The 21,259-nt window shown below is 44.7% G+C and overlaps 1 protein-coding gene across 4 annotated transcripts in view; it reads right to left on the bottom strand.

The window, feature by feature from the left end:
• dpysl3 (dihydropyrimidinase like 3) overlaps window positions 1-18,119 on the bottom strand; it is a 31,774-nt gene extending 13,655 nt beyond the window's left edge. The window contains exons 1-9 of one of the 4 annotated variants that reach the window (XM_029120967.2): window positions 17,689-18,119; window positions 5,791-5,879; window positions 4,743-4,927; window positions 3,439-3,603; window positions 2,509-2,570; window positions 2,110-2,190; window positions 1,777-1,845; window positions 1,311-1,431; window positions 429-585 (exon numbers count right to left, since the gene is read on the bottom strand). In XM_029120967.2, coding sequence (XP_028976800.1) covers window positions 429-585; window positions 1,311-1,431; window positions 1,777-1,845; window positions 2,110-2,190; window positions 2,509-2,570; window positions 3,439-3,603; window positions 4,743-4,927; window positions 5,791-5,879; window positions 17,689-18,030 — 1,271 coding nt within the window. In that variant the 5' untranslated portion in view covers window positions 18,031-18,119. Of the gene's footprint in view, window positions 1-428; window positions 586-1,310; window positions 1,432-1,776; window positions 1,846-2,109; window positions 2,191-2,508; window positions 2,571-3,438; window positions 3,604-4,742; window positions 4,928-5,790; window positions 5,880-13,715; window positions 13,904-17,688 lie in introns of those variants that run through there. The other 3 variants (XM_034293271.1, XM_029120966.2, XM_029120965.2) reach the window with 3 other exon arrangements.
• Between the last annotated feature and the right edge of the window lie 3,140 nt (window positions 18,120-21,259).

The raw sequence follows: 21,259 nt of genomic DNA, 5'->3' as shown, positions 1-21,259 counted from the left end.
AGAGCTATGCAGCTGAAACATGGTGGGGGCAGGTCTTAAGGTGTATTAGAATCTACTGTATACCATGTGTGACATGTAACTGTGGCTTTCAGACATACATAAGATCATTTAAAAAAATTCCCAGGAAAACTCCTGACAGGTACAGCTCCTGACAGAATTTCATTCATACTGCAGCTGCAATCGGAGATCCATCACGGTCAAACTGGGACTACAGTAAATGGATGACTCTGAGTGCCAAGGTCTCCTCTTACCGCGAATAGAGGCTTCCACTTTATTACAGAGCACTCTTCCTTTCACCGCAGTCAAATGGACTCACTTGTGCAACTATCAGACTGTCGTTCTAAGCGTCTCCGGAAGACGGAGGACAGATTCAGCGAGGTATGAGAGGTCAGTGGAGTGTCATGCTGTCAACAGGGGGCGCTCTTTACCTGGCTAGTAATGTGTTCAGGTAGTCTGGCGTGGTGGGGTCAGGGCTGAGAGGGGGTGATGTCACAAAGGAAGCGGCCTTGGCCCAGTTCTTGCTCCAATAGTGTGTCCCGTCTGTCCCAAGGCTGGCCGTGATTGGCTCGCCGAACACAACGTTACCTAGGTGAAATATGACGTTCTCATTTCCCAGGGTAATGAAATCAACTCAAATCAGCTCATTCTCTTGAACAACATTAACTAAATGTCCCGCTTCCCAAGGTTATCCCACATTAATAAACACATACAAAACTACTACCACTGGTTATCCAGCAGTCATAGCTAGTGGGGAAGATCTGAGTGTCTCCTAGTGTTGCATCAAGCTCCTCATTCCTGCTGCTAGTATTTGCAAGGGTCTTCCTCTCTAGGCTCTGACATGACGAATCAGATGTCAACGCTGAGGAGTGGAGCCAGCAGTGATGAAAGTGTGTCCCCCTGGGAGAATATCCCGGCCCCAGGCCTCCTCCATCAGGACATGCTAATAGAATTCTGACCCTGGTCTCTTTCTGCTCATTCTCTAAAAGTGGATATCTTTCTCTTCATCATGCACAACAGGCCTGCTCTCTGTCCAAGCTCTAAAGTGGGCTCCTGATGAATGGCGGAGACAGGATTCTGACAGTTCACTATGCAGAGACCCATAGAAGTTACAGATTTGTCTCAGAACTGGCCCAGTTCCCACTGCCTCTGTCAGACCAGGCCTTTCATGTGAATCCAGAGCAGGAACCTAACCAGCAGCCTACGCGGCTGGATTTCCATCCTCGGACAGAATGGAAGGGTTGCATTTAGAGGTGAGGGGCACATGCAGGCATGGCGTAGCTCATGTGAAAGGTCAAGGGCATAATGATGACCTTTTTTCCTGGCCTGTGAGATGATGTCGGCAGCACTCTTGCTCATGACCCTGGTCACATACAGGGGACAGTTGGTCTGGCTGGCGATGGTGATGGCACGGAACACTGCCTCTGCCTCCAGCTAGATGGGGGAATCGACAGATAGAGAGCGACACACACACACACACACATAGGCAGACAGAACAGTGAATTATTCTATCAACAGAAGTGAAAATGTATTATTGATTCTACTTGGACAAACCTGGACATAGTCAGTGAAAGACGAAATGAGGAAAAGATGCAGTGTGAGAGGCTGAACCATACCATAATGGCAGCCCTGATATGGAGACGTGCTGTTCCCTCCCGAATAAATCATTACAATCATGATCATTCCTACATAGTTTAGTGTATTCCAGGAACCATTATCATTAATTACCAGATGGCTGTAATTGCGCTGCCTTAATGAGTATCTACTGCAGTGTCTCACCTCCTCTGGCCTGCTCAGCACGTGCCCCTCCGGTCCAGTGATGCCCATCTCCAGCATGCGGGCCTGCTCCTGTGGGAGGGACACACACACAAAGGGACCCGGTTCACCCCAATTCACCCTGACCTCTGACCCAGCCTCCAGAACCCCAGTCCCAATCCACACATTACCGGCAGGCTCGAGCGCTAAGCCCTCACCGCCTCTGCCTTATCCCTTTACCTGGTCACACAGCTCAGGGAGTCTGTTTAGTCTGGGAGAACAAGACAACGTATGGTATTTTATCGGTAAGCTCAGTGATGCAGGTCAAGAGGGTGTGTGCTGTGAGAGGTGTGTTACCTCGGCAATGATCTCTCCATTCTCAGCATGGACCTGCACAATTCCACCCATCTCTCCTAGGAAGGTAAAGATCTCATACAGCTGTATGAAGACACACAGAGCAGAACACAGCGGACACATTCATTAACAACTGAAAGGTGAAAGGTCACCTCCAGCCACATTAAACCGCATTGGAAACTGCAATATCTTGTTCACAACAAACCATCCAATTACTGAGTGGTCACAAAACCTGGCTAAATTGGTCATGCATGGTTGCTCCAGTTTAATGGAGTCCCATATAGGCCACATGATTTGCAGCTCACAGCCCTTTTTGTCATTGATTGCAACTGTGAATCTGCATTTCATGTGCTTGCCAAGCACAGGCGTACAGTTCATAGTGGGCTACCCAACATGTCATACCTCACTGTTGCTCATTTGGTAGAAGTCCTTATAAGCCATGTACACCTGGAAGGAGTTCACACCTGAAATAAAGAGAAAAGAGAGATAGGACAGGGAGTGATATTGAGAGAGACAGAGGGGGGGGGTAGAGAAGAGGGAGAAGGAGAAAGGGGGTACAGAGAAAAGGGATAGACAAAAGGGGATTGAGAGAGAGGGGGAAGAATGGAGAGAGAGAGGGGAGCTAGATTAACCCATGAGTGAAAGACCACATTGAGAACAGTCCTATGATAATTACAGCTTATTCATGGAGCCCAACAGAAGACATCGGTGACTGGAGATTAGTTCCTTATCTAGTGTCACACAGAGGCTGTCCTCTACCAGGAGGTGAAGGTCCGAGGTCTGTGGATCCTGTACCCTGTCTTGGCTCTCTGACTGGGCAGGAAACCACACCCTCGTAGATGAACAGTGGTATCTGGGTCAGGACTACATTTGGACAGGTTCTAGAGGAAGACAGGATTGGGACTATTGACCAGAGATATGTAGAGAAGGATGACAAAGAGGAAGCTGATTGATTTTACCGCAGGTTCTGCCAGCAGAAACAAATCTTTGCTGCCGTTGGCCAGAGGTCTATTTGTTTGTTTGTTTGTCTGTATGTCTGTGGGTGTGTCTGTATGTCGGTTTGTCCGTCTGTTTGTCCGTCTGTTGTCCACACACTGCTACATTATTAAATCCTGTAAATGTTAAATCTGCAGCAACACGGAGGGACTTCCCCTAAGGAGACTTAACTCTGCTCAACACCACCAAAGGAGCAGTTCTCCCCATCAGTCTGTAATCCAGGCTGATATTTGGGGAGACCAGGCCTAACTCTCTGGTGAGAACCTGGAGGGGCAAAATGGAAAGAAACCTAATTTAAACTGTCCATCCCCTTGTTGTCAGGAAGCTGGCCATTACCTTTCTCTTTGAGCAGTATGTCCACCTCCTGTTTGACTCTGTCGTTCCAGTGGGTGATGTCCACATGAAGGGAGTAGTCACAGCAGGTCTTCTCATCAGCCCAGTTCCTCCACTGCTCAAAGGCCTCGATCAGGCTGCTGCCCGGCTCTGGGATCACATGGTCCACTGGGGGGGGGGGGGGGGGGAAGTGGGAGAGAGAGAGAGTTAGAGGACGCGACTAGTCCGCTTGCCCTCTGCGTTGCATAATTCATTATTGACGTGTCAGTGTTTCCTCGCCGGTGGCTTTCAAAACAACGTCAGATGTCAGTGGAAATATCTGCAGGCCTCGGTGAACGTTTGGGTCAACCTCACAGGTTAGTTTGGCTTGAGGCTGCAAAGCTCACAGCGAAGAAGGGTAAAGTGGTCAACAGTGACCTCGGATTACTCTGATGTAATACGTGTCCTGCTGCTGTTCTGACCACACGGCTAGCTCTTCCTGATCCAATTAAAGACTGCCCCGTCTCCCCCCGATCCTCCAGCGCATGTTAATGTGATCTGGAGTTTCCCTCGGTTGTTTACTACGAAGTCCCTGGCTGAGGCTTTAGGCTTGTAACTCGGTGTCGCAGATGTCATTCGGAGGATGAATGAACATACAGTACTCCGAATGCAGTTCTTTCTTCGCAGCGCCACAGACAGTGTCGCAACGGTACTGTTAGTACCAGTCGATCGCAGCGAGGCGTTGCCGTCTGCCAGCTGTTCTGTGTGTGCGTGTCGGGCCTAGCCTTTCAGCTGGCGTTGGGTTGCCTCACACGCTGCTCGCCTGTTTCCACGGAACTTGTGTTTCCCCTGGTGTAGGAACTGCACACCCCCCTCCCCATTACCACACACACCCCCCCCCAGCCTCCCTGAGGCCTTTTGTGTGGTCCCCTGGACCACTGCCCACACTGGCCCATTTAGGAAAGCTCCATTGACACCAGAGCCCCACTACTTCACTCTCTCCTCTCTCTCTCACTTTCTCCCCCTATTTCTCCTTTCCTTTTTTTCCACTTCTTTTCTTCGCCTTTCTCTCTCGCCTCAGCGGACAAACCAACCCCTCACAATCTATGCTGTGTTTCGTCGGCAGTCTTACCAGCAGTGAGGGTTATATTCTCGTCTCAGCTCATTCTCAACCGCGATCAGATAATGACCCCAGGTCTCCTCTATACTAAAAGTTTAAATTGCTTTAATGATTATGGGTGCAATTGATAGCAGCCATTCCGTGTCATGAGGGTAATGAACCATAACGGCCCCCACTCGATGTCCGTTTCGAGGGCCCCCCCCCTCACCGATCATGGTGGTCCCCCCGGCCAGGGCAGCCTTGGAGCCCTGGGAGAAGTCATCCACGGTGGTCGTGCCTCGGTAGGGCATCTGGAAGTGGGTGTGGATGTCAATGCCGCCGGGGATGACCATTTTGCCGTTGGCCTCGACGGTTTTGATCCCTCCGGGAACGATCAGGTTGTCTCCGATCTGCCTGGGGGATTAGGGGGGACACGGGGCTATGTTAATGGGGGCCACGCCCGTGTGCGGATGACCGTGTGAGTAGCTACATCAGGAAATAAACCCAAATGATTATATCCTCACAAGAAATGTCGCTTTGCTCAGGACCTTGTGGTAACGTCAATCAAACAGAAAGTTATTTCGCAAAGCTTAGAAAGCCAAATAGCAGGGTTGACATGCAGACAAACATATAGATGAACAGACACACACAAACACATACGCACACAGATAAAAAGTCAGTGTCTGCAGTACTGGCCTGGCATCGACTGGCATGGAGAGCTTAATTGGTATGCAACTCTAACCTTCCAGTTGGTACTTTGTCTATCAGAGCTCCCCAGTGGGACAAAGAGCCTAATAGGCTGATTGAGTGGGGCAGGAATGGGGGGAAAAGAGTGCCCTTCCAAGAGCAGCCAGAAATGCACCCACTTTGTGTCTCGTTTGGCCATGCATGCCACTAGTGTGCATCAAATCTAACTCCCTGGGTCTGTCTGAATCTGATTGGATATCTCTAGTTCCATCTGGATGTTTCTGAATCTGATTGGATCTCTTAAGTTCCCCCTGGATATGTCTGAATCTGATTGGATATATCTAGTTCCCTCTAGATGTGTCTGAATCTGACTGGATCTCTCTAGTTCCCCCTGGATCTGTTTGAATCTGATTGGATATCTCTAGTTCCCTCTAGATGTGTTCAGATCTGATGGCAATGTACTTTCAATCACTGGCTTATATAGTTGTCTTGCCTACAGCTGACTTTAAGCTGCTTGGGATAAGAGTGTCTCATAATGAGCTAAATGTGCATTGCATGGAAGGACGTGGTGGTCAAGCATTCTGTCTTACTTAATGACGCCATCCTCCATGTAGATGTCAGCGTAGAAAGACTGGTCATCATTCACAATCCTCCCGCCTTTGACCAGAAGCCTGTCGCTCTGAAGAAGAAAATAAGAAAGAGGAAATAAAGAAAGATATGGTTGGAGGAGAGAACGTTAGAAACTCCAAAGCAGTTTCATTAGCATTCCAACAACTCCCTTGGACACTTTCTTTTTGGCCTCAGGATGTGTTCCTGTTTTGCGCAATCTCCCATCAACAGCTGGGGTGAAACAAGAGTCATCTGTGTGGAATGTGTGCCTGTCCCCACCACGCAGGACAGGGCTAATATAAATGACCTGCCACTCACGGCACGTTACCCATAAACCACACAGCAACCCTCGATACGACGCACTGTTGGACAGATGGACTTCCCTGCTGGTCACATAGATCAGGTGGATAGACTAGACCAGTAGGCACATAGATCAGGTGGATAGACTAGACCAGTAGGCACATAGATCAGGTGGATAGACTAGACTAGTAGGCACATAGATCAGGTGGATAGACTAGACCAGTAGGCACATAGATCAGGTGGATAGACTAGACCAGTTAGCACATTGCCTCTGAGCAGGGCGTTGTCGTCTGGCCACTCAGCTGCTGCAGCCACTAGGCCACTTGTGAGCCATCTCCATGGTAATGCCTGGCTGGAGACTCTCGGATAGGCTGGCGCGTCTGGTGGGGACACCCCTGGCAGTCGACATACCGCTGAGCGACAGGGAACGGCCCACCGCCGCTCCCTGGCACACAGAGAGAGAGGGAGTCTGGAGAAGGGAGGGAGGGAGGTGGAGGGGGGGACTGATCAAGTGGGGGAGGGAGTTGGGAGGGGCTTGCTGGGGAAGCTAACAGCCTCAGCTGGAGGAGGGCCCGCCCTGGCCCGCTGACCCTTTCAGATTCCATAACTTGAACATCAGTGACCCCAGCCGTAAAGGGGAATTTAATATGTCACCATATGAAAAGGAGACATGGTGCACGGTAGCCACTATCCAGCCACACGGTGTCAAGCGCCCGCTTTCAGTCTACCGGCCGGTAAGAAAAAATAAAATGTTCCTTATTTTGGCAGCCCGTGGTGTGGTGCGATTTGTTACTGTCAACACGGATCCCACCCGTCTCAACTGCTCTAAATGAACCCAGACTCTAATGTACACACATGGCCTTGGCGATGCATCCCCAAGCACTCACAACAAACACTGGCCTGTCCTCCAGTCAGTGTGACAGGGGTCTGATGCTAATTAAGGCAGAGACAGGCAGAGAAAAGAGAGAGGGGAAAGGGGGGAGGGGGGGGGCAGGAGTCTTCTGAGCGATGCAGGCGACCCCACCCTGCTTAGACCAGACGGCACCATGTACAGCACAGACAGGGAAAAGAGAACAAAAACAGAGACAGAATGGAGCGAGAGAGGGTGTAAAGCTGGCTACTTCCAGAATGGCCTCACCATCATATCATCCTACCAGGCACAGGGGTTACCTGGTATGAAATTGCAATATCCTTCAGATTCATAGTATTTCATGGTACGGCATGAGAATACTCTATATTCTCACAGACTACAGCTGGCTATCCCCTAAGGGGAGAGGGCTGGAATGCGGACCAGCAAAGGGGAGATGGTGAGCTAAGAGCATGTGCATGTAGCTAACAGCACAGGAGCACGAGAAAGTACACGATCTCCATGAACAGATCCTGCATAGTAGTCAAGAAGGACCTTTCTAGGCGTCGTTCCCTGTGCTACAGTAAAGACATGCTAACTACAGTTTCTGTGTGCCTGAACACCCGCCTCCCTCCATCAGTCCAGCCTCGGGCCTCAATCCTGAAATGATACTGTCAATCACACTCACAATCAATACTGTATGCTAGCTTTCCTCATGTGACCAGCTTTCATCATCTCCACTCCTAACAAAAGCATCTGTCTGACAACACTGCTAAAATATCAGAAAGATACATGCTTTTGTTTTTTGTTTCTCAATTAAACATCCTAATTAAAGATAATAATATCATAATCATTTGTTGCGGTTTTCATGTTAGGCACTGTAAATCTGTGTCACTCGTACACTAAATTCAGCAGTAAACCCAAAGAAAAAGGGAGCATCATGACATATTTTACCAGCCAGGAAAATTCTCTCAGAACTGTAAAAAATATTTTCAAGATAGTATCTCAACTCTGGTAGAATTCATAATTAATAAGAAATGAACACTGTCAGTGATACCATGAGGACCACTTTTCATTTACTAATTTCAGGTAATAAAGCAAGAGCACTCATAATTATTTTTATAGATGTCAACAAACAAAATTAGAATCCCCATGTTTCCATTCATAATATTCCATTGCTGTGAAATACTGAGATACTACATAATGTTTGGTTAACTTTGGTATTAGTGCAATGCAGCATTTCTTGTCACCTACTTGATTGCTAAAACCCTGAAGATTGTATTTTTTGACAATATTTGAACCACTTCAAAAAAATATGCAGAAACTATTAAAGTAACTGCTATACTAGCCCTCAGTGATAATATTTGCTTCATCATTTTTTTTAGGTTTAGGAATCTGATTGTGATGCCAGTTGATGAGTGGCTTGAGAAGCCTAAAGGGCTATGCTAAAGGGTCAGTATTGCTTGAGGAGGACTGAGTCCTCAGTTGGCTTGGTGCCTGCAAAACTAGCCAAGATTGTCATGTGCATATGCAGTTTCCCTCCACATATATTGGTAAATAGTTTTACAAGATAGATCTAACACTAAAAGTAAAAATGTAAACCTTAATTAAGGTAAAGTTGTTGCACAAAAAAACTGTTTTTTTTAATGGTCATTATGAGGTGCTGTGTGTAGACGAAAATGTTTTATGTATTCAATTTTAGAATCTTGTAACTTAACAACACTTGGAAAGGGAAGAGTTCTGAATACTTTCAAATGTACTGTATAATGCTGGTTCAAATAACTATCTGTTGTTATGGCCTTGAGCAATGCAATTAACAATGCAAGACAAAAAAATAAAACATTCTAACAGTTCATTTAAACAATAAATGTCTGAAAACAATTGTTGGACAATGAATGCAAAACTTGGATACTTTTTATGGTGCCAGATAGAGTTGAAGTTGATGCTGAATAAATATCCAGTTGATGTTATTGAATAAATAAATGATGAGTGTGTCTCCTTGTATTTTGATGTGTTGTGATAGCTGAAAGTGTAATCTATCAAAATACATTTTAAGAAAATATTCGAGGAAAATAACAGAGATTGTCCCAACATTTAAGAAATCCATAAATTATTTGAGGATCCAATGATTTTCCAGGACTTGGTAAGAAAATACAGCTCTCAGATACATAAACCAACAGAAGCCTGCCTCTAAAATTACTGATGGAAAAGAAAGACCTCCGTGTTTTCACAGTAAATTACTCACTTACAAAATAAATATGACATCACTTAAAAAGTAAAATGATACTGCAATCTACAGTTGGAATGATGTTGCAACATACACACGGACACACAAACAAACCTGGTTTTGGCTAAGTATTCCTCCCATTTTCATTGGTTAAACGCTTTGATAGAATCCATTTGTTGCGTTTGGGCTGTTCATGGGACACTTGCCACAATTGCTGAGTTTTAACTGTCCACCAAACGTCCATTCTGTTTTGCAGATTAGTCACAAGATGGATGGTAAAATATGATTTATTATTATTTATAATTTGTAGTCAAACACACAGGAACACTTTATATTATGCTGCCCTATTTACAATGTAATTGAAACAGTCGCAAAAATATAATATAGTATTACAATAAAATATATGCAATAGTACATTTTTCCCACAGTTTGGGATGCTATTATAATAACACATTCTGCTGTAGCACTACTTAACTACTGTTTGAAACTCCCCTGTTGATTGTCATGTTAATAACTCAGACTTTATCCCTTTTACATGTAACTGCAATCAGGCTGCTCTTCTCAACTCCACATGGAATACCAGGGTGAACACCAAGTATGAAACTACACATTCTGAACAGGGTAATATTGGTAATATGTTAATGACAGGTCTTGCCTTGTGGCATTTGTTGTAACCAGGTACTAGCTTGTTCAAATTATTAGACCAAGATGGTTTCAACCCTTGTTTTTCCTTGAAGGAATTGGACCCACTAAAATTTGATTCCAATAGAAAAATGACAGTAATAACACCCCCAAAGTCAAAGCTATAGCCATACCATATCTAAGGATGTCTGGCATAACACTACTTCTTCGTCTTCATCACCAACTCTTTGCCCAGGAACAATGCACTCCAGTAGTCAACAGTGGATAGTCTCAAAACGTCTTCTCTGGCGTTCGGCCGTGACTGGCATTTGTGTGTGGTTATTTTGGTGCTGATGTCCACTTTGGTCAACATCAAGGCCCCACCCATGTGCCAGAGGCTGACTTTGACTAGGGTTAGGGTTAGGCCAATTGCAGTACAGGAGCACACAAAGAGCTTAATGGGTAGTGTGTCTACAGCCCATTTGCTGTGAGGGAGAACACAAAGAGCTTAATGGGTAGTGTGTCTACAGGCCATTTGCCATAAGGGAGAACACAAGCAGCTTAATGGGTAGTGTTTCTACCTGGTCAAAAGTTGCTTATTGAAAAGGGAATAGGCCAGTGTTGGATTTGAGGCACAGTCTCTATGTAGAGCTCCTCCACAGCTTTGGCCTGGTGGGAAACACAGACATATACTGGGAATGCTGATATTTGTTGTTGCCATGCTACCATTCACAGGACTTAGATATTAGTTTCAGTTTACACTAAATGGAACAACCTGAGGATTATAATTTTAAGACATATTTGTGATTAAATCTCCACAAACAAGTCCTGGCATTACAAGATCTAATGTCAAATCAAACTTCAGAAATTACTACATAGGCATGAACAAGTACTGAGTCATCCTCTTGACCATTTCGTTAAAACTGTATATTAAAGTAGCTAAGTCTGTTTTTCCAGAAGTCTATTACAGGCAAACAGGAAGCCAGTGGTTCTGTGTTGCTCAGATGGTAGAGCATGGCGTTCGCAACTCCAGGATTATGGGTTTAATTCCCAAGGGGGGACCAGCATAAAAAAGACGGGAAATGTCGGCACTGACTACTCTAATTCATTCTGGGTAAGAGCATCATCTTACTGCGCTGTAATGGTAAAGTACAAGGGTGACTTATATTTCAGGGCGACCATTGAACAGTTCATTGGCCAAGGAGAGAAAGATAAAATAGCAATAGGACAGAGTTGGCATGCAACGGAACCAGTGTTCTAGAACGCCAGACCACTCCAGGCCACAATGAAAGGTTTTCGAACATGTCTCTGTACACTGCGAGGAGATCTGTGTTGGTATCAAACTAGAACCCGGAACACTAACATAATCAAGGAGTTCCTGACAGGAAACTGTCTCTTTCACTATTATATAACCAGGAAGAAAATGAAAGATAGGCTGAAGGACCTACTACTGTATGTGTCCTTTGGTGAAGGCTTTTTGTCACACTGAACAAATTGATCGGGGGATACGTTATGGCATAGCAGGAGCATTTGCAAGAGGCAAGTGACCGAGGATGTCGGTAGAGCGTTTGACCGGGAACAGTGCGGGGTGTGTGTTGTTGCTAACAGGGAAAACACAGCAGCCAAAACACACAGAGCCAAAAGCATATTACAGAGGACTCTATTAACTGTAAGACCCTTATGTGTGAGGTGGGAGGACGCGCCAAGACCAATGGAAGGGGAAAGTCATTCTGCTGCATGAGGAGCCAGTGATTCTGTTTCCCTCAGCTTGGTTGCCTAGTGAAAGAAATATTTACTATGCGCTCAAAAGCACTTTTTTTTTTTTTTCCTGTGGAAGAGTCAAAACAATAGCACTTATCAGTGTAAATAATGTAAGTTGCCTAACCACCAGATCGTAGCAGTTTGTCTCCAGCAGCGTGGTCTTATGACAGGCGGAGGTGGCAGTGTTTCCAGGTCAGCCCATACACTTAAAGCTGGTTCTGACCGCCGGCAATCTCCATCCAGGCTGGGAAAATGGGCTAACGTCAGGCACTACAGTCAAGGACACAATGGCCACCTCCATTGAAGCAGTATTTTCTTCTTCTCTGGAGTTGTATGCTGGTTGCTATGGTGAGCGCATGGCTGACACTGGATGGTCACAGCAGGATGTTTTGCTTGCAGTCAGTTTCACTTTGCAGACAGTGTGGGGATGGCGAGGCCCTGTTTTGTGGTGCCTTTGGGTTTGGGGAATGGTTTCTTTTTCTGGGTAAGGCCTGTCAGTTCTGCCCAAATACACAGGTTCCAGCTGGAGTGGATTACTGATGACATGCATGGACCTACAGTGGGCTACTGTGAGAACATGGAAAAATCATAACCACACCTAGAAAAGGACATGGCCTCACTGCTCTACTGCTCACAGAAATAAAGTGGAAAAATATTCTCTCAGGTTATGTTTGATGATTGTATATGTGTTTCTCCGTGTCAAATATGTCACACTGTCTTGACAGACAAATAACTGAGGCTGAAGTAGGTACAGCAACGTACATTGTATAAGCATTAGCCTGATATAGCATCACACAGTTCTCTCCAAGGCCAGTAGTCTCTGAGATTCTTGGCAGCAGGTGTATTCTTTGCACAGCCCACACAAAATAAAACGTTTGGAAAGAAAATATTTGCCCAGAACTGTTCCTAAAAAGAATTATAGTGCGTCGCTGATAAATAAGAGCCGACCCGTGCAGGCCAGCGTCCGCCCCCCATCCGTTAAGACAAAGGGCGTCACTCCTGGAACGGTAGGCCTACAGCACCCTCAGCCGCAACAATGAACATGCAGCCATTTCAGACAGACCCAGAGCTGTGCTGCCTCAAGCATCCACCCCACCAGGCCGTCTCCATGCAGCTTGCCTCGATTTAAACACCAACTCCTCGATGCACCGGACCGGCTAATTGACTTACTAGTAGGCCTACAGCGCGTTCTGGTAATAATTCGAAATGCCTGATTTTACGAGGATCGCATCTGAAGACACATGGGCGTGGAATATTTTTTTTCTCTCTCTAGCTGCACCAGCCTAGACGCTCAGATAGCCGGCAGCTGGACAAATACATCTTTAGAATGGGTGTGTAGCCTAACGCGGTTTATTGTGATACACACTGTAAATAACTCACGTAGTGTTCGAACGAAAACGTTTATGAATTTTCTCGGTGTACAGACTTAAATGTGACTACATACACACACACACACACACACACACACACACACACACACACACACACACACACACACACACACATTCACACATATATACTTATTATTTTTATTATATATATTTATATATGTATAAATCATAAGAGGCCGCGTTTTCATTATATGTGGCCTTGTATGCTAACATTTTTATCCAAATGCAAAAATAAAATAATGAAAACATAATAATAAGAACAAATAATACTTAGATAGCATATACTGCATTGTTCCATCTCTCTTTACTTAATCATTTAAATTGCAAGAATTAAGTAAAAGAAAGCTACAATTAACATATGGGTCAAGTGCGAATGTGTACTATCATTATCTTAATCTTATTATAGCCTATATCTTGCACATGAACCACATGCTATAGGCACGGGTACCAGGCACCTACAACAAAGAAGACGCAAGTTACCTTTAAGAAAACGCCTTGTTCTATACGGCTGTCACTGTGGAAGCCTATCATGCCACCTCATTCTGCACTACTGTATTCATTTTCCCACCGGATCTGTTTAATACACTCATAATAGAATTTAAAATATCACATACTAACGAGAAAGGCCTGTTTGCATCCGCACATTAATGGCTATTGCCATATCACTAAATAGCGGTTTTATAAAATATAGACAAAACCAATGCACTGATTTGTCAATCAAGCACGCAAGTTTCCATAGCAATATTACTTCGTACTTACTGTGATCTTTGGAATATTCTTTTTTCCTTGATATGAATGTCCAGACATAATTGCGACTGGTCGAAAACTGATTCCACCTCTGAACAAAGCTCAGAAATATTCCCCTCAGGTTGCTTCTGCGGCTACTGTCTGGATGGGAAAATTAGGGAATGGTCGCCTCCCTCCGTACAATGTAAAGTGCTTTGCAGTGAGCTAGAGCGTCTACTCTGATACGCGGGCAGACTCCTCCCTTCACACGGTCTCATTGGTACAGCTGCAATCTCAAATCATCCCACAAGAGGAGGCTCAACAGCAGGTGTAGGCGACCACGGGAGTGTACGGAGTGCAGTGAAAAATAAACACATTGTACTGATTCTGAACATTTGTTGTGGCTGACAGTAAATTATGACTCTGCAACGGTCTTGTGTAGGTTAAATGGTGCGGTTAAATGGTCAAATAGACGCCAGCAGACCTACACAAAAGGCTACTCTTAAGTAACCGATGATAAGAACAGGTGCGGGCGTAGAAGTAGGTACCACACAGTGAAATAGGTGAGAGATGAGAAGTGAGGCGTGGGTCTGACAGATCCCGCGGCCACTTGCACTGTTCCAGGTGAGCTGGAGGAGGATGCGAGCCTACAACAGCTAGGACAGGTTTTCTTTGAGAACGCCACGGGATTGTTTTATTTTCTCCTAGCTAAAATGGATTTGAAAAGCTCTTAAATTCAATGGCTATACACAGACCATACAATTGCTATTATATCAATTGGGAGTGGTCTAGCCTTCAGACCATGCAAATCATTAATCATACATAACAAGAGTCGTGAGCGTGTCCGCAATCCACTAATCACCATTGTTGCTGCAATCCAGGACTTTTAATGTTGTGTTTCTTAAGTATCGTCTGATTAAATTGATACAACATGACAGTCCTGCACAGTAAAAATGCACAACAGCACTCCATCCCCTCCCCCTGTGTTTTTTTGGCCACAAAATATTCAGACACTGTATTTCAGGGAGTGCTGAAATCTTTGTCCATGATCTTGGCAATTATTGGGCTAGACTGCTCTGCCTGGTGCAATTATGAACAAAGAGGTTGGAGCAGGGTGGAGAGCAACAGCTGCCGACCAACAGAGCCGGTCCTACTCCACTCAGCCATGTGTCTATTGTCCAGGACTCAACAGACCCCCTCCCTTAATATCACCTCTCTTCTAACCCGCCCCCACCTTTTCGAGGGATGGTGTACATCTGTTCCGTAAATGGCCATACCATATGAACAAGGAAACATCAGCCGAGGAAGTCATTTGGTTCCTAACAGTTCTCTACTGACTTGTCCTTTAATGGATCTGTGCTGGCAAGATATTAGGTCAGCGTTTTCTATCCCTGGAGTACACAGCGACGAAGCGCTCACATTTGGCTGAATATTTCCTATGCAAACCACTCACCCTGGTCACGGACAGACTGCACACAGTACCATGAAAACGGGCGTGAAATATTTAGACGGATATAATGAAACTTAGAACAATCGGAGAACGCCCGCCCTTCGATGTGGTGGTTGTTGTCTGCCAGCGCCAGACAAGAGAATCGGCTCATAGACACGGACATGAAACTGGGTATCATGTACAAGCCCGTCTGACAGACAGACACCTTCCACCATGTAGCAGGCATTAAGAGGATTAGCTCCAGCATACATACACACCCTGCCCCTCCACCCCCGGGCCCCCCGAGCCCCTGTACCATTATCTGTCACCAAACAGGAATCCCAGGGATAAGGGTGTGTGTGTGTGTGTGTGTGTGTGTGTGGAGAGAATGGCCTCCCCAACTGGGGCGTAACGAAGGCAGAGGACAAAGAGAGAGACCCTCCCTGGGTCACTTCCGTGAATCCAAAGCAGAGGAGAGTAGAGATGGGCTACTGTATATCTGGTCCTTTCTAATGAGAGGCAAATGCTTTCTGGTGTTGCTAGGCGTTAAATCCCAGTGTGCTGGTGAAAAGCTAGTTTAAAGCTTAGCCCTGTCAAAGGAGACGGAACTCTCTGCTGACAATAAAAATAATGGGTCAAAATGGGAGCACGTGGTTTTTACTGTGTGGACTGAGCTTTCTTCATAAACGCATCATTGTGAGTCTTCATACTCTGGTGTCGAGGCAACGGTTCTAACCTGATTGTCAAGTGCTGATTTTATTCAATGCAAAAACAACAGAGGTGCTCATTAGTGTGAAACAGAAACTTTCCTCAGCTTGCCGTTTCAGCCAAAAGCCCTGACATTAGCTTGCATAAGAGAACAGAAGTGAGAGGCAGTCCTAGGCGTCATCGGCCTGACAGCGGATGTCAGTCTGATTTGTCAACACCACAGGATCGGAGCGGCCAGACAGGCTAACGCAGACTCCCTCCGTGTTTTGCTGAGTCAAGACAGACGGTCGCAGCGAGGCTGCAGGAGTTCCACACGTTTCCACACGGGGACCCTAGTGGTCACAAGCCCGGCAGGACAGCCCCTGATGTAACCCCACGTGTTCCTCGTTTCCATGCCTGGAAATAAAATGTCCCCTTGATTTATAATGCGAGGAGACAGCCTGCCATCGCGGCACCAACTGAAACAGCGAGATTGTCACTGCTTTGACACTGGATCTTTATGCTGCACAGTGCATGGACCTCTGTTTTGCCTGGTACACGTGAACCGTCCTGACTGAGCTTAGTTTGGGCTTGGGCAGACTGGAACAGCTGTGACTGGATCTGACCTTCTACTGGTACCCGATATTTGCTGCTTGACTTATTCAGGTGTCCTATTGTGGAAATGAACAGGGCCACTTAAATAAGTACAAAAAATATGACACTGTGTAAGTAATCACACCAGAATGGGGAATCAACAGTGGTGATGACATTTCAGACAGGTTGGTTTCAAGGAACACATTAAGCCTAGACCTGAACTGAAAGATTAACCACAATGGGGATTTCCAATGATTTCAATTAATTTTTTCTATGCTTATTCTGATGATGATGATGTAACACAGTAATCAGTTGCAGAAACTGGGCTGGAGTCTCTTCAATCAAACATCTAGAGGAAAAAAATATCCTCATTGGAAATTAGAAAGCATTTTGAAACATTTTTGATTTTCGTGACTTAATGTTTGAGCAATTAAATGCTCAATTAATGGGTTTAATTAAATGACATCATGAAGAGGAAGGACATTTATGTTATCTGTTCATGGGGGGGTTCCTCCAGGAAACGGACATGTTCTCCTCATATGGCAACCAAAAAGGTTATTCCAGGCACCTTTAATTCTAAATAAACATGGCAAACTGTTTGTATGGGGTTTGAGAGGTGTGAGTTGGATAGACTAAAACATGAATTACCTCTGGAGGATGAGGTAAAAAAAAAAGACATTAGGACCTATGAAGATCATATCTCATGAGATTAAAGACTCACATCAGTCTTGATATCCTGACAGTATGAAAGTGTTTGATTGAGTTTAGCATTTCACTTGACCGATGCCAGTAAGTCTCTGTGAGGATGACAGCCAAACAAATCCAAGGGTTCTAATGTCTCTATAGCAGGAAATGCAGAGAAGAACAAAATGAACATAACGCAATTTGGATGAGGCTGGCTGTGTCTATATGATGTACAATTTAAACCTTTTGTAAACTTTTGTAAAAACTACCTTTATGTATAAATACAATAGGCAATTGGTATTCAATCCCCAACAACAACAAAAAAAAAACATTTAAAGTAATAAATTGCAGTTGAAATGACTAACCTTTTCCTGAATTAAAAATAAAAAGTAGTTGGCATAAACCAAACCAATCCTCTCAGGGAGACAGATTCTCAAGGAAGAACGATAGGTCAATTTTACATTGGTAGAATGACACACTATGGGAGAATGGGTTGACGTCTGTATACGTGCGATGGTTGTTTTGTGGTATGTTGTGTTCACTTAAAGAAGAACGGTCATGAAATCTGTGGACCAGTTAATGAAAACGTTTGAATGCTAAAAGAGAACTTACCTTATCATCACCCAGATTTTGTAGGAATTCCTTGCCTCTGGTAGTTTTTATCTCTGCGCCTGAGTCTTTCATGTCGTACCAAGTACTTTCTTTACATTGAGAGCTCGCACTTGTTGGGCTGCACGAGGTTCCACTTTTAGCAGTCCTCGGGGTTCGGTTCCCCCGCTGACCAACGTTCAAGGCATCAAAATCAATGGTTTTGCTCTCGTATGCGCCCTCCACATTGCAAAACATACCCCCGTATTTTTGACGGGGCACCTGGTCTGCGGTTCCGGGACGGGCGAGATAAACTGGTAAGTCATCATCATTCTCTGTGTCCCAATTCCGCTTACGCTCGGCCATAGTGGTGAGCGGTAGTAAGAAACGAGGGCGAAAGTGATACTGGCACGGTAGAGCTGAGGGCAGAAGTATGCTGAGTCGGAGAGCTTCAGACCAGAGGTGGCACTGCTGTCCTAGGTCCCATGACAAGAGAGTGATACCTACGAAACACGAGCTTGTTTTATCCGGTTTGGCTTTCAATATATATGCATTGATGTCAGGTCATGTTCAGTAGTTAAAACAACTGCACATGGTGGCGCTTATCTGTCACATTCACCGACCAGGCCTAAAATGTATATTTATTGTTTTGAAAGGGAGTAGATAAACTTATTTGTTGAGGTGAAGTCATAATCGGGGCCACGCCCATTTCTGGAGCTGTCCATTCAGCACGCAACCCAGCACCATGCCCTTGCTGCACCGGCCTTCACCGTACCTGCTGTTTTTGGTGCTTCGGTTATAACTAATATAGGATATAGTGGACAAGGACACATTCTGACTTCGAACACACAATGCATCTCCGTCACTCACTCAGCTTGACATATTTAAGCACATATCTGAGTCTGCAGAAGACGAAGTCACGTTTTTTTAACACTGGAATGATACATAGCAAAATAATTGACTGACACGCGTCCACTCAGCAGGAAAACAGATTCTGCCTCGATTTAAAGTGACAGAGTACTGAGATTAGTGTTGCTGTTGGGTCGAAAACCGAGCCAGAGTCGTACTCCTATTCGCGTGCATTTGCGCACAGTATTCTCTATTGCTGCGTCATGCTTGCTGGTCGCTCTGTTGTCTCTTTAACCTACGGTTCATTGATGTTAGTAGAATACATTATTCTTTATTTGTGTCCTTAAAGGCAATAGTCTGCATTTCTTTCTGCATGTTATTACATTTAAGCAATTCATTTGGCGCTCACAGCAAGCAAGTTGGAAACAGTAATCTTTTTAGATAGCTTGAATTTAATCCATATAGGACTTCGCAAATTATTCTTTATATGTTTTTGTTACAGGGGAGGGTAACGAATGCACCACGTTGAAGCTGTTTCCCTTTGCTCATCAATAAATCGGACTACCAAGCAACCAATCTGCTAGGCGATACAGTCCGCACTCAATGCGAAACAGAGAGAACATGACAAGGAGAGGAGATGCTGCATAGCTTCCGATCATCTCTTTCCTTTAAACCCAGTTTGGACGTGCTTTTTTTTAAATATTGAACTTGCATATGCACTACAGCAGGTTCCACGGCTCAGCTGCCTGTTGTCCCACACTTCTTAGCAGTCTATTTTCAGACATTCTTCAAGGAAAAAGAAAAATTCCCTGTCACATTAAGTCTAGCTAAAATATTATATTTAGCGCTTTGATGTGTAATGTTAACGTAGTTCTTCTCTCACATGCATGTGATTTAGGGATATAGCTTCTAGATATGCAAAATACACTTCTCATCCTCCAGATTACTCTCATCCTGACGGCTACAGAAGAAAAAGAATCAAAGATGAAAAAGAATCCAGCAGCAACAGGAAATGTGAATTGTGTTGTGGATTATAATAATGGACATTTGTTTTGTAGGAGCTAGCACATTTTTCATTTGAGCAAATCAAATCTATTTTTACATGAACTAGAAAGTTTAGAAGCCTTTTTTATACTTTGAATGCAACATCAGCATGATGTAAATGAAGTTACAGTATTATCTAATTATTATGGGAAGACAAATAGCCTTGAAGCATATAGGATACCGAAAGGCCCTGGCAATCAGAATATTAATAACCATTCCTCTGATTACTTATTCAGACATCAGATTTTCCCACATCATACGACTGTTACTTGTTATGATTGGGCAGAACCTTATGAAATCCAGAATGCTTACTGGAGGATATAGTGATTGCTAGAGAATGCTATTCTACACTTGATTAGGCTTTTAAGCATGAACAACCCTGGACCTCAGTGGATAATAAGAAAGATTATCATACTATTAAAAATGGATCCCACTAAAAAGACAACAGGTCGTCTCCCATACCATAAGTTTATGCTCAGTCAGGCTCATCTAAACTTTACAAAATAAATCTCTGATAATGCACAGACAATGCACATCTTATATCTTCTTCAAACCTCTTGGCATGTACACCTAAAGCCATTGAAGCATACCTGGTCTGTGCTTAACATGGCACTACGATCTGATATTAACAGTTACAAAAGAGCAGACTGAAAATCGTGATTCCTTTAGGATTTTCTTTTTGTCCAACAATTTCAAGATCCTCCGTCACCTGGAGATTGACTGGGCCGGGGGTGCCTGGGCAGAAGTCAGTCATTAATACTGCAGTTAGATGAGCCCAGCTGCGTCTGTTTGTAATTAGAGAGCCTGAGGAGCTGCTGGGCCAGAAACCCAGTTGAGAGTGATGGTAATGACATGAGAGATGTCCAGACATTGTTCTTGCGGAAAACCAGCAGCCCAGTCTGGTCTGGGGGAGGGGGGGGGGGCTACCTAAAAAACACATCCTCATCAGTCCTATTAGTACAAGATGTAGTTCGTAGATTGTGTGTGAATTTGGACTGCCGACCTGGCATCAGAGTTCATTTTAAATCACAACGATTGCATGGAAATGACCCCCGAATCTACTCTGAGATGTGTTTAATTATGCACCACAGTATGCTTGAAGGAGCTCCATTTGGCTGAGTGTGCAGCTGACACACAACAGTGTCACTTGTGACTTTGGCTGTGTAACAGCGCTGCAGAACAACTCAAAGCTTTCCCCGCCGTCACTCTTTATTGAAGGGAAAAAAACACTGTTGTATTTAACTCTTACCAGCTCTGTCTTTCAGTGACTGACCTTCCTGTCATTTAGAGTACACGGTGAAAGGTGCATGGAAATGAATGGAAGTCTCCTTTTAGCAGATCGGTTCTGGCAGGGGTGTAGCACAGAGCTCTTAATGGGTCCATTCTATTTTGGCAGAGCTCAGGACAGCAAGGGTAAGTGAAAAGACAGACTTTTAGCCTGGACTGACTGTTCTGAGTGAGTCGGCCAAGGTATGCTCTCAATACCAGGGCCTAAAACATATTTTCCTATGAAGGAGACAGAGAACATAGATCGCAACCTGTGCGGCTAAACACAATCTCTCTTTTGACCAAGAAGAAAAGTTCATCCACACTTGTTTGACTTTTGCAGTGTTCTTCTAAGACATTAAATGAACTTCAACCAGTGCAAACCTTGACTAAACCTTTAAACTAAGATATTCCTCAAGCTGTAGTATTTCTTCCC

The sequence above is a fragment of the Esox lucius genome, chromosome 7 (genome assembly GCF_011004845.1).
Source record: "Esox lucius isolate fEsoLuc1 chromosome 7, fEsoLuc1.pri, whole genome shotgun sequence".
NCBI classification, from domain to species: Eukaryota; Metazoa; Chordata; class Actinopteri; order Esociformes; family Esocidae; genus Esox; species Esox lucius.
This window is presented reverse-complemented; position numbering and strand designations above follow the sequence as displayed.